General features: G+C 40.4%; 1 protein-coding gene across 2 annotated transcripts; it reads left to right on the top strand.

Moving 5' to 3' along the window:
• Positions 1-22: 22 nt before the first annotated feature.
• On the top strand, positions 23-10,693 carry LOC107711229 (cdc42 effector protein 4-like). 2 transcript variants are annotated; one of them, XM_016516173.1, is made up of 2 exons: positions 23-33; positions 7,979-10,693. In XM_016516173.1, the coding sequence occupies exon 2, from the start codon at positions 8,160-8,162 to the stop codon at positions 9,165-9,167; it is 1,008 nt and encodes a 335-aa protein (XP_016371659.1). In that variant the 5' UTR covers positions 23-33; positions 7,979-8,159; the 3' UTR covers positions 9,168-10,693. The 2 variants fall into 2 exon arrangements, with proteins under 2 accessions (XP_016371659.1, XP_016371660.1); XM_016516174.1 differs by lacking the exon at positions 23-33 and adding an exon at positions 6,255-6,341.
• Positions 10,694-14,123: the final 3,430 nt, after the last annotated feature.

Here is a 14,123-nt window from a genome sequence, read left to right as displayed (position 1 = left end):
GAAAGCCGTGAGAGGAGTATCTCATGACAAACAGTGTCAAAAGCTGAGCTGAGGTCTAACAGAAGGAGAGTGCTAAGAGCGCCAGAATCACAAGCTAGAAGGAGATCATTAAGAACCTTAACCGGTTCCGTTTCAGTACTGTGTAATGGACGAAAGCCAGACTGGAAGGGCTCGTAGAGGTTGTGTGCTGTTAAGAAGGCCTGTAATTGGGAGGCAACAACTTTTTCTAATATCTTGGAGAGAAAAGATAAGTTCGAAATAGGCCTATAGCTACTTAGGGAAGAAGGTCCGAGACCATGCTTTTTAAGAACTGGAGTGACCGCAGTAATCTTCAGCTTACCGAATCATTTAAACGGTTGATTCATTCAGGAACGAAACACCGTCATGTTGCTCAGAGACACACAACAGCGCTGTGGCTGTATTCGGGATGATTTTTGTTGGCGAAATAGAGCAAAAACAAGCAATATGGTGTCTAAAATGTAAGTCTCTTAATTAACTTATTGTTTATTGAATTCAATGTCACATTTGTAATCATTGTAATTTTTGGAGAAACACGGCACTCTTCGTGTGAAATTGAATAACTATATGAAGTGGTATAAATATATACATTTTCTGCCATCATGTCTTGGATTTGTGATCATTCTAAATGCATTTTAATAGACTGAATCATGCAGTGAAAGAACGCACTCTAAATGCGCACACGCACTAGTCTAGACTTCACGTAATGTATGCGTGCGCTCTGTAGGGATGTTTTGAATGGTTTTTGCAAAATACTCGATAATGTCAAATCGCACATCGTTAAAACAACAATTACGATTGTTATTATTGCAGACGATATATATTGCACACCCCTAGTTCAATATATACCAATGAGTGAACGGTAAGGCCAGTTTTCTTATAAAGCCTTTCCAGCCGGCAGCCCTTGGTTTTCATTGCCCTAAGCTCAGTGTTGAACCAAGGAGAAGTGCACGAGGAAGGGACCTGTCTAGATTTTAAGGGAGCAAAATGATTCAAAATAGTAGAAATACTTTCATCATAGACATTAAGAATGTCTTCAGCACTGGAAAGACTGCAACAGTCAGAGAGTGGAGAATCACTGAGTGCAGCAGAAAATGACAGAGGATCAACCAACTTCCATGCACGATAATCAATCAAGGATTTAACAACAGGTTTTGGAATGTAAAAATTACAAGAAAATTTAATCAGTTTATGATCAGAGCCTTTTAAGGCAGTAATGTCGATACCAGTAGAGCAAACCAAATCCAGTGTATGCCCATGTACATGAGTTGGAAAATCAATATGTTGCTGCAGATTAAAACAATCAAGGACAGACATGAACTCAAGAGCATGAACAGTATCAGTATCAACATGAATATTGAAATTCCCTAGCAATAGCATAGCTGTAGAAGCAATTGTCAGCAATTCACACAAGTCTGACAGAAATTGCATGTTCATTTTAGGAGGACGATACACAAGTATTACGAGCAGTGAAGAGTGACTAGTGATTTTAAATGGCAAATATTCAACTGATGTCACCTCATGGAAAGGAGACGGCTCAATATGAATACTCTGGCGATCGACCACCTCCAGGCCCCCACCCCTGCCTCTAATTCGGGGCTTAGTCAGAGTACTGAAACCAGGAGGAGAAAGCAGATTAAGTTCAACAAAGTCATTAGATGCATGCCAGGTTTCTGTGAGCATCAGCATATCACAGTTATTGTCAGAGATGAAGTCCCGAAGAAATGTTCCTTTCCCAGTTAAAGACCGAGTGTTGAGTAGGGCAAAATTACCACATCGCTGCACATTCTTGTTAAGCACGGTGTCATCTCTGGTCTTTTCTAGTGGCCTTAGCGATGATAAACAAACTCCACGATGTATATACGTAGAGGACGACTTACATGTGCTTAATCTATGAGACCAGATAGAGGGGATAGAAGCAGGCGAAGAGCTGTTCAGGAGTCGTTTTGGTGAGCGATGAATATAGCGGGGCCAACGAGCAATTCCAATAGTTTTACACAGTCCATATGTGGTGGGATCCAGCCGGGAAAAACAGGTCAAACGACGCAACTGCGCCGAAGTGTAACAAAATTCCATTTGAATGGAAAACAGCAAGGATAGCAAAAAAAACACAAGAAGCCATCAGTCTAATTTTTAAAAAAAGATTTATTTGAGAAAAATATTCCATACATGACTCAAAGCACAACACTCACCACAAGGATACACAGGACACACAACACTGGCCCACGTTAGCCAGGCCAGACAGTGGTACACAGGGCGCAGCACGGCGAGAAGGTGGAAACCCACTCACCGGCAGTGCCCAGAACGAACCCACAGAGTTAGATCCGGGCCGAGAGCTCGTGAAGCGCCGTGAAGTGTGGCCGCGTAGCACCACATTAGCCAAACCCGAGACAAACGATAGACAATACCAGGCACGACGAATCAATGAGAAAGTGGAGACTCACTCACTGACACTGTCAAGCGGTACAAACACACCATCGATCGGGGGAGAGGGCTCACTGGGGTGTGAGGCGTGTGGCGTGTGGCAAGTTAACATCAAAGAGCCATGCCATATCACCCTGCAGCCCAAGACTGGTTGCCCACTGAAGCTAAGCAGGGATGAGCCTGGTCAGTACCTGGATGGGAGACCTCTTGGGAAATCTAGGTTGCTGCTGGAAGAGGTGTTAGTGAGGCCAGCAGGGGTGCTCACCCTGTGGTCTGTGTGGGTCCTAGTGCCCCAGTATAGTGATGGGGACACTATACTGTCAACAAGCACCGTCCTTCGGATGAGACGTTAAACCGAGCACACTGGTGAGTTGAGTCTACAACACATCTCTTGTCTGCTAGCGCTTTGAGTGCCTAGAAAGCGCTATATAAATGTAATGAATTATTAATTAGTATTATAATTAAGAGGGCAGTTCAAAACTTTTATTATAAATCCAGTCCGGAGATCGATAAGTGAAGATGGAAATGTTCACAAAAAACAAAAAGTAGACAAACCAAGCAATTTCACGACAAAAACAGGCAAAGAGAAAGCGAAGGTGAAGAGAAGCGGCTGCCAAGTTGCGCACTGCGTACTCTCAACAGAAACAGAAATTATATTATATTATATTATAATGTGAAGGGTCAACCTACAGTTTGCATTTCTGATTTGCTGCTAGTGGGGCAGAAATACACACTTTTTGAAATACAAAATCTCTGAGATGCAATATTCAAACAGTCTCTGACTTTCCAAATCAGGTTTTGTTGCTCGCTCTGAGATGCTTGTTAAAACCGAAGTCATCCCGAGTGCATTATGTGTGCACTCACACATATGTTTTTTTCTATGAGATTTGCTAAACCTCCTAAACTCACACAGGGGTCAGAGGTTAGTATGTATAGGGTCGCAGGGATGTAGAGAAGGAGGAGCTGATAGTGGGAGAGAGGGAGGTGTGTTTAGTCTGTACAGAGGAAGTCCAACTGCTCCCTATGAACTACATTACTATCACAGACGTTGTAAGGGTATTTGGAAAGTCACTCACCCCTTCAGAGGCCTGTTGTTTCCCACGCTGCCTTCCCATGCTCCCCGTACTTCATATTTGCACGTCTATAAATAAAGCTTCTCCCGACCAGAAGCGTTTGATAAACTGGTCCGGAGATGCACATGAACTGCTGTTAACCAAAGGTCATTAGCCTTTCCCGCAATATGTGCTAATAGAGCATGGTAGGACACTATTGGACGAATTAAGACTACAGTGTGTCTATATAGAAGTGCTGTGCCAGAAACATACAACTATGTGAATACTTGAACAATGAATATGTTACATTTCAGTAATTCAGTACATTTCATGTAATAATAACACACAAAATCGAGCTTGCTTAGCTAGTCTTGTGATTGTGTTCACATTTAGGGGATTTAGGGCTTCACATCTTTCATCTACTGCTTGTTTTTCTTCCAGCTCATGCCACCCAGTAGCAACACCTCATATAAACAATGCTGTCTTTGTCCAGAATGCTGTGAACTGTTGTTCTGCATTGTAATTTGTGTCCCTAACTGAATAATTTTGCATATTGATTACTCACGGTCCCCTTTTGGCCTTCTGTTTGTGCCCTTTTTATGGGAAACAATTTGTTAGTCTTATTAGACTTCCATATTTCTATTTAGAAAATTCTATTTAGGTTATTTTCAAATTAGTGGACAAAAACCGACTCTGCCCCTTTTGGGAAATGATAATCATTATATTTAAAGTTTTTTTTTTTCTTGGTTGTGGTGGGGGGAAAACATTGTAGCTGTTTCTATAAAACAACAACTTTAAGCAGAAGCTATCCAATTGCATCGGCAGTGGTCTGAACTAACACACAAGTGGTAAGTGGTAACCTACTATGGCTAGCATGATTTATCTGTGCTTATGAGTTTGGACTAGTAGATATATGTTTAGTTAGTTAGTTATGATCAATATATACAAAATATATACAAAAAGTTCATACATACTGGGGGCTTTTTTCAAAGAAATTAATACTTGCATCAGAAATGAATGATGCATTAAATTGTTCAAAAGTGACTGTAAAGATTTTAAATTAATAAAAAAAAAACTTTAAACATTTTTTTTTCAAATAAATGCTGTTTTCTATTTCTATTCATCAAAAAATCCTAAAAAAATCTATCACGAATCCACAAAAATATTGAGCAGCACAACTGTTTCCAACATTGATGATGATAATAATAATAATAATAATGTTTCTTGAGCAGCAAATCAGCATATTAGAATGATTTCTGAAATCATGATTTCTGATTTCTGAGTAATGATGCTGAAAATTTTGCTTTGTATCACGGGAATAAATTACATTTTAAAATATATTTAAATAGAAAACATTTATTTTAAATTGTAATAATATTTTACAATATTACAGTTTTTACTGTATTTTTGATCAAGTAAATCCAGCCTTGCATGAGAGATTTATGTCAAAGAAATCATTTTTTTTTTTTTTTACTGAATTTTACTTATACTTTTTTAAATTTACTTTTGGACAGTGTAGGACAGTTGTAGAAGTGACATGAAGCGAAATGGGAGAGAGAGGTGGGAGGGTGGAATCAGGAATGGTCCTCAAGCCGGGATTCAAACTCAGGATTCAAACCCGTAACGCAATAGCACACTATATGTCAGCAAGCTGGCCACAAGGCTATCGGCGCCGACCTTACCCCAAACTTTTGAACAGTACTGTAGTGTATGATAAATATATACTGTTTTTTGTTTTGTTTTGTTTTTCTACATCGTTTACATTAGACATTTTAGAATTTACATGATTCGGATTTAAATAATTTATTGTTCTCTCGTTCTTTTTTTCTCTCTGTATTTCTTGCTTCTGGACTAGTCTACAAACCTGGCAACAGCAGATATATTACTAGCTCTTGAATGATGAAATGCTTCATAAGTCTTGAATAAAAGTGTCATTTAAATAGCTAAATGTAATTATTTTAAGCTAAGGCATTAAAACTTGATTAATTTACAGTAAAGAAACGATACTAATATTGACATATATTGACATTGTCGCCCTGTTTTCCTGGGCATCATTTTGGAGGCCATGCAAAGGCTTGCTTTGTTTTCAGGTGGGCTCGTCGTCCCCTACTCAGAGCATCCATGAAATGATGTCATGGAAACGGGTGTGTGCAGCGGAGAGCAGCAGGACTCCTTCTCTCATTGGCTGAGCCTGAGCCTTATCCGCGCTCTCTCTTTTGCCTTCAGCGAGGGTGCTGGCTGCATGTGTTCAGTCAGTCTCTAATAGAAGACACAATAGAAGATGTTCATTATCCTTTATTTAACCAGTGATTTCTGATATTCAGTGGTTCTGAGACATGGTATGTAATTTGCGCTGTGTAATTCATCTTTAATGCCAAAGAGAGTGATAATACTATTCTAGTCATTGAGGTTGTGCATAATTGATAAAAATCATTGTGGATAATTTAGGTTTTTAATTTAGTCATTGACCATGCATATATATTTTGATCAGCGAACTGTACAGTTTGAGAGAAAAAGCTTGGTTAATACTAAAAGGAGCAAAATGCATGCATGCTGACAGGAAACGCTAACATCTGTTTGTGTGTGGAGGGGTGTTGCTATATAGACACAGGCAGGTAAGGACATTGAGGAAGTGCAGACGAAGCTGGTAGAGGAAGATTCAGCCAGAAAGAGGTCATGAGTTGGTTGGGCACCTCTTGCTGTTCGTTTTCAAAGAAAAGACTGCATGAATATTACAGTAGATCAGTGACAGGAAAAACTTGTTGCCTGCCAAGCATTTGGCCCATCTCTCACACTTAGTGTTAATTTACAGACCTGGGAATAATGCCACAAGACTCTCCGGTGAGGGTAAGCATTTTATTCTTTCAAAGTGAGGTGAGCGTCAGACCTTGTTGTGGTGTTTCGAGTCTGAGGTTTGCACTTGTTTGTCTGTGTAAATGTGTTCACGCTTAATTTGATGTTAATTGTGGTTGTCCCTGATGAGCTACTTCGTTCAGAGAGTAGAGGTTAAGTTTAGAGTTACCCCGAGCCATCAATAGGGTCATGGCTTACCATGTCCCTCTGTCTTTGCCATTTATACAGTCATGGATGATTACAGAGGAAGTAGCTGTCACTTGCTAAACAGTCTTATCTCTACTGCAGAGCAATGGTGTTTGATGAGATGATATTGCAGACTAAGTATCATTGGCAGCTGGTCACAATCTGTGACGATGTACTTGTGTATTCTTGTATCATTAACATGTTTTTAGTTAATTCCCATTTATTTATTGAGAATTTCCTATTTCACAAAAGTCGTAAAATTGTTAAAGGGGACATATTAATTTAAACTTCTGATATACGGTTTTCTGATCGCACACATCCGAAGCAAGCGCACAGAAAGTGGCTGTCACACGGCATGTGAATACTTTTCTTTCATGTATTATTGCGCTTAAACTGTCAAATACACACAAATTTACGTTAAAAACACACAAGTTACAAAAACAGTCAGTTATGTCTTTGAAACAGCTGGGAAAGAAATTGCATGTTTATATTAGATCTGTGTGGCAGCAGCGTAATATTCAGTAAATAAATAAATAAATCCACTGCCCTCTTGTCTCCTCTGAGGCTGGGACTCCAAATAGTGTTCTGTGCTCGTGAGTGCAGCCAAAGACAGAACAGTTAGCATGCCTTGATTGAACTTTCGCCATGCCGAAACACACCGTTTGTCGCTTGCGAAAACATAATGGCAGTGCCATGGGTGGAAACTTGCAGATAAAGGGGCGGTAATATTATAATAAGATCCCCTTACCACGTCACGGGGGAGCGAAATCTGAGTGACTAATTTTTTCACAAACTTGCAAAGAAAGGCTTACCAAAAACAATTTACTGGGTTGTTCTTTTTCACATTTTCTGGGTTGGTAGATGCACCGGAGACCCTATTATAGCACTTATCAAAGAAAAAGTCAGATTTTCATAAGTCACCTTTAATGATCCCAATAACATTGTGTAAAAATATAATTTCCTTTTTCATTTTGGGGTAAAATATAGTTTGTGGCAGGTTTCATGAAATTCATCTTATAAGGATATTACTCATGACACCATAAGTATTTCACTAAGTATTTAAACTCTCCACTAAGTTCTTTTATCAGTCTCTGCTTATCTTTTAATGATTGAAACACCAGCTGCCTGATCACAAGAATCCTGACCCTTACCTCATCTAAATGCCACAAACACGTCTGCAGTTTAGCTCAGGGAAAAGAATGACACTGCAGCTTCTGCTGGTATTCTGGCCAGACGGATTGATAAGACATCCTGGAACTGCCTGTGTTCTGCCTGGACTGCCAATATCTTCTGTCTGTATTGATCTGGCACCCAGGAAGTCAAACAACACAGCACTATAATTAACTTAACTTCTTGGCTTTGCACTGTGGTTATGCTTAGAGTCAAAATGTCATCTCCAGTTGACTATAAAATTTAATTTTAATCTTGTTTGTTCCCAATTACAGATTATCTCCTGTTTGGCAACTGAAGTGACGGCCATCAAGACTGGACAGAGTCGGGCTGAATCTGAGCAAAATCTGGTTGAACCAGGAACCTTTTAGGACTTGTTAGAAGAAAACCACTTATTCTTGAAACCACAACAGCACCAGTCAAACGCAACTGGGTTTGTGAGTTGTGCAAACCAAGATGCCCATCTTAAAGCAGCTGGTGTCGGGGTCTCAGACCAAACGGCGATCTCGTATGGACCTCACTACCGAGATGATCAGCGCTCCCTTGGGTGACTTCCGGCACACCATGCATGTCGGGCGCAGCGGGGAAGCTTTCGGAGACACCTCTTTCCTCAGCACTCGATCTGGAGAGCCATCCCAAGAAGGCCACACCTATCCTCGCTCTCCAAAACCGGGACTGCTGTCTCGTACCTTCCGGAGCAGCAAGCGCTCTCAGTCGGTCACCAGAGTAGACCAGCGAGACAATACCCTCTTTCCTCCCAGCGAGTCACCTACATTTGTGAAGAATGCCATGTCCTTGCCCTTTCTGAACAATGAAGAAGGACCGGAGGGAGACAAGAGGGTGCTCAAGAGCTTGACCTCTAGCTCCTCCAATGGGGCCTCTGTTGAAGCATTGGACTTGGAGCTACATGAGAAGCATTTTGGGGTGTTGACCGACTTGCGACCTTCCCCATCTTACAACGGGGGAGGATTGAAGAAAGCTGAATCTGTGATGTCATTCCATGTTGATCTTGGGCCCTCGATGCTGGGGGACATCCTGGGGGTCATGGAGAAGGAAGACGATGACCAGGGGTTTGAAGAAGGCAAGAGCAGTGAGGGACATGCATCTCCTCTTCACTGCAACCCGGGAGGAGTGGAAATGGATGAGGAAATGAGGGAGGTTGTTGTGAAAGAAGAGGAACTAGAGGGGTTAGTCGCTCACAGTGAGGGTCCCATGAGGGCTCCCAGCTCTGTTGACTTGGAGATACAGAGTGAAGGCACCAGCACCCCAGAACCACACCACAAACGCCTGCATCACCTCGACAGCTGCTCAGTTTCCAGCTCCGGTTCAGCTGCCTTGGAGGAGAAACCAACCAGTGGGCCTTACGAGGAAGATATTGGAGTTACCGACAACATCTGCAACCCAGACAATGAACCAGCCTTCTCCTCCTTCATGGAAGATGAGGATGATGAGATTCGAGTATGAAACCCTACAATCAGCAAACCTTTCTGAGGATGGAGAGATAAATATCTCAGACTAGAATTTGACATTGTGTAAAGAGGAGAAATGCGGTGTAGATGTAAGCACGTCAAAGCTGGACAGATGCTTCAGGTTCCTGTGTCCCTGTAGAGATAAGTTGGGGAGACTGCTTTAGCTCAGACACCAAAGCCATCTGTCACACTACTGACCCATGCTAAGATGAGCAGCCAGATGGTGTTGAAAATGTGTCCAAAAGAGACCTGCTACTCTGATAGCTCTGCTAAAGGAAAGACATGCATAGGGGATACATACATCACCAAAACCGAAAACAGATTGCGCAAGCAGATGCTGTTTTAAGCCATTTTCCCATAGTCCCATGCGGGGTTCCCACAGTTGTAAGCTGGAAATATCAGGGAATTTTTTAAAATGTAAAGGTCATGGATTTTTTTCCAAGTTATTCTCAGCTTTAAAATACTTTGTTTGTGAAAAATTGCGTTTTGTGTTCTCAATGAAATTGTTAAAAAAAATCCTTACCTGGTAATCACAAGCAACTAGAATGGTCATGTAAATTCATTGGTCAAAAGATGTGGGAACCCTGCCCATGACTTGGTGCCTAAATATAATGGTTCTTTTGATTTAGAGCACTAGCGTAGTAAATCATATGATTTGTTCAGTGGCCCTCTGCATAAAGGTACAATATATTTTCTAAGTTAATATCAGCACTCTGCCATTGTCAGAAAAGTAACATTGTGTTAGGAGAGAGCTCATATGAGATGATCCAAATGTTTTATCATACACATTCTTGGGGTAGCATTGTCAAAGCCCTACAAATACTTTATCTCTAGATTACATATAATTCAGTCATGCATCCGGTAAAACTGTCATTTTAAGAGCTACTGTGGTTCAGAAGCTCAGGAAACGTCCTTGTGCAGCTGATTACACACTGCGCTGGTCTGAGCTCGAATGCTGATGATTTGAAGGTGGTGGATGTTTGAGAACCTCTCCAGAGACTGATCATAGTCCACTTTTGGGAAGAGTGGCAACAGGTGTCCCTCCATCAGATCTCATTTTTCAGTCTGTACGTGTTTTGCATAGTAGTTGTTTGCTCAATATCTTGCATATCTCACCACTTCCTTCCTGCACTTCATGGCGTGCGAGGGGAACTACTGCTGTTTATTGCTGGATTTTTTGATCAGTTTGATTGTAGCTGTCATTGAAACATTTAAACCATTGGTTAAACAATATGTGTCATGTCAAGTACAACTAAAAAGTCATTTGTGTTAAGTCATGTCTTCTAGTAAACATGAACATGTCAGTTTTATTAATTGTGTTAACTCTGACATTAGCAAATTATTGCACTGGTATTTCTCCTCAGTAAATTCACTGGGGTGCTTTAATACACTGTTGAGCAAAGACACTAAAATTCATTGATTCCGTTTGATCTTTTGACTTTTTCATTGTGTACATATAATAATAATAATAATAATAATTCCTTACATTATGCTTTTCTGGGCACTCAAAGCGCTTTACATAGAAGGGGTAATCTCCTCAACCACCACCAGTGTGCAGCATCCACCTGGATGATGCGACGGCAGCCATATTGCGCCAGAACGCCCACCACACACCAGCTTATTGGTGGAGAGGAGAAGCCAATCAGCAGATATGGGGATGGCAAGTAAACCCTTTCTTTTAAACGTTATTGTGAATAAGCCCAAAGGGTGAGCCCCCCTGCTGGCCTCACTAACACCTCTTCCAGCAGCAACCTAGGTCTCCCATCCAGGTACTGACCAGGCTCAACCCTGCTTAGCTTCAGTGGGCAACCAGTCTTGGGCTGCAGGGTGACATGGCTCCTGGCATATATATGTCTACATACAGTATAGCAGATGATCATGACTAAAATGAGGCCTTTATTACTGCAGACCTTCATGTGTGAATTAACTGCAGTAGTCTGCAAGCTTACGGTCTCTATTAAAGATCAGGCACTGTGAAGACATGTCTTCGACGTCAAGACAACAGTAAGACGAGATTTACCGGGAATTCTCAGCTGCTTCACACTTGGGTCACGTCAGCCTTAAGCAAAAAAGTGCCAAATCTAATCTAGCATGTACTGCCTATTAAGCCTGACTTTTGAATATCATTTAACATGGTGAATGAATTAGGTTTTGCCTTAATTTCAGATATGGGCCAAACGATCCATCTTGTTTTGATTACTGTAGACAGAAATGCTTAGTAAGAATTTACCTAATTTGCTTCAAGATGAGCCTCAGGGAGAGAGGAAAAGACATGAGGTTAGCATTCTGTTTTATTTGCATAGCCTTGTGCTAGCAGTCCATTTTAAATTTAGCAAGACAAAAACAAGTAAAAAGAGAGAAGTCTGTTTATATCTGAAATTGTGTGGCTGTGTGTGAGGTGGATTTAGCGAAGTTTATCTTCATGTTTTCACTCTATGTGATAATAGTGCCGTTTGTCTCGCCTATCTTTGCTACAATTTCTTTAGGGCCTTTCGCACCGCAGGAACCTTTTCATAGTACCAGAACTAATTGTGGAACTACCCACTTTTTGGCATTTTCGCACCGCCGGAACTGAGAGTGATTTTAGTACCAGACTGCCTTTTTCGAGAACCAAATTAGCTCCTACTCCGGAGCAGGGTCTAACCAGCACAACTGGTACTAATCGTGACATAAGTAGACATTGATTGGCCAAACGCATACGAAAACGCCCTCACCCGCCATGATTTAAATGCCGTGTAAACATACTGTAAACATTGTGTCAACTTATTTCGCAAGTATGGAGAACAGCGATAGATGGACGGACGCTGAAGTGCAGGCACTTGTAGCAAATGTAGCACTGCCAGTTGTCGTTGGAGATTCTTAGTCCTCCTTTCCGTTCTTTCAATCGCTTTACGTATACGTCGACTTTCCATGTCCATTATTGTGAAACCCGCGAGACACAACAAAAACACAGCTCCAATCACAGCGTCCTCCATCCTCCTGTAGTTAATGTTGTTCTTTGTTTCTGTTGTTGAACGCCACGCACAAATGACGACGCTGTCGACCGGCTTACGTCACTTCTTAGTACACACTGTCGGTGCGAATGCAACCCTTTAAATAGTACTGGGAAATAGTTCGCGCAAAATCGTCCCAGTACTTTAGTACTGTCCATTTAGTTCTGGAACTAAAGCGGTGCGAAAGGCCCTTATGTTCATCATGTACATATTCATGCTTGCCAGCCTTTTCAAGGCTATAACTGCTATATTTTTAAATAAAAGAAAACGTCCACAAAAGTGTCTTTTCTTCATTTCAGAAATGTTTTCCTTGTAACATTAGGCTATTTCATGATGTATTGTGTAAGTTGCTTAAAATGTTATTTCATCCAAAAATGAAAATGCTGTCATTAATTACCCTCATGTCATTCCAGACCCGTAAGACCTTCGGACCGTAGGACCTTTGAAACACAAATTATTATATTTTTGATGAAATCCAAGAGCTTTCTGACCCTCCACAGACAGCAACGGAATAACTACCACATTCAAAAAGTATTCTTGTAGCTTCATAAAATGACCACTGATGTCACAGGCCTATATTAACAATGTCTTTACTACGTTTCTGTGTTTTGAACGTGGTAGTACCCTTGCTGTCTCTGCAGGATCAGAAAGCTCTCGGATTGCTTTAAACATATTAATTTGTGTTCCAAAGATGAACGGAGGTCTTACAGGGTTGGAACGATTGACAGAATTGTCAGTTAAAAATTTTCATTTTTGGTTGAACTATCCCTTTAAGTTTTAAGTTATCAAGAAGAAAATACAAAAGTGACCATTTGGTTCAGTGGAATCGATAATAAACAAACTTTTTGATTTTGGTTTATTTGAGCAGGAGTTGAATTTTAAGCTTGAAGTTGCTATGAGTTCTAGATTGCCTGCATAGATGGACACAGATCCGTTGACTAATTCAATAAACCTACCTCTTTGTCAACACATGCTGCTAACGACCTCCTGTGATGACTGACCACATGCAGCTCTTTTAATCGGATCACTGCGACTGCAGACCTACATGAAAGTTTCATGTGAGTAAAAAGAATTCACACTCACTCATTTAACTGATATCAGCGCTCACATTTAGCTCTTTTCTCACATACTGTAGCTGCGTGTTGTCTTCAGGTGAAAATCAAAAGCCCCGTATTCCCAGCTCAAATTTACGAGTGATTATGTATTGATTTGAGTGTTAAAAGCAAAGTGGGTTGATTGATCTGCCTGCTGCCCTACAAAGTTTGTTAGGTGTTAATGTTCCTTCGGTTCAGATAAAAGAGAATTTTATGAATCTTGGCTTGACAAAAAATCCATTATTTCATATACACGCTGCTTGTGTAAAATGTGGATACATCCTGCCACCTAGTGGCCAGCTGCATACACAACATCACCTTTTCTCATTCCATGCCACTCTTACCAGGGTATGATCAAAACCTTTCTTCAGCAGAGTATTTTAGTGTTTTGTTTGTGACACGAAATAATTGTGCTTTGCAAATGCATTGCATTTAGAACTGGTTAGAAGTGGTTCTCAACCGGGGGCCTAAAAAGTTAATTAATAAATTAATAAATCATTATTAAATATTCAAATAATCTAAAATAAAATAATCACATAAAATCACAGTGTAAACCTAAATCACTTTTCTTTTAATTTCCCCTCAATAACTATAATTTCTATTGAAGAACATAGTTCTGGATTCACAAAATGAGTCGTGGTTAATGTATTTAATTTATCAAATTAATTAACAATGTTTTTTAATTCAGCAAATTAATAAAAAAATAAAAACAAACAGCTTTGTTATAATTACAGCAGAAATACTGGACATATCCTGCTGTATATAGACGGTGGCTCTTTGAATATTGAATATGGGGGGAATTTTCAAATGAATTTTCAAAAGGCATTGAGTTTCTGAAGTTATTTTGAAACCTTTTAATCTCAA

Source organism: Sinocyclocheilus rhinocerous, unplaced genomic scaffold (assembly GCF_001515625.1).
Source record: "Sinocyclocheilus rhinocerous isolate Xijiao unplaced genomic scaffold, SAMN03320098_v1.1 scaffold115, whole genome shotgun sequence".
Classification (NCBI taxonomy): Eukaryota; Metazoa; Chordata; class Actinopteri; order Cypriniformes; family Cyprinidae; genus Sinocyclocheilus; species Sinocyclocheilus rhinocerous.
This window is presented reverse-complemented; position numbering and strand designations above follow the sequence as displayed.

Bases quoted from the DNA above. Each gene is read 5' to 3' on its own strand.
- LOC107711229 (XM_016516173.1), top strand. From the start codon at position 8,160: ATGCCCATCTTAAAGCAGCTGGTGTCGGGGTCTCAGACCAAACGGCGA.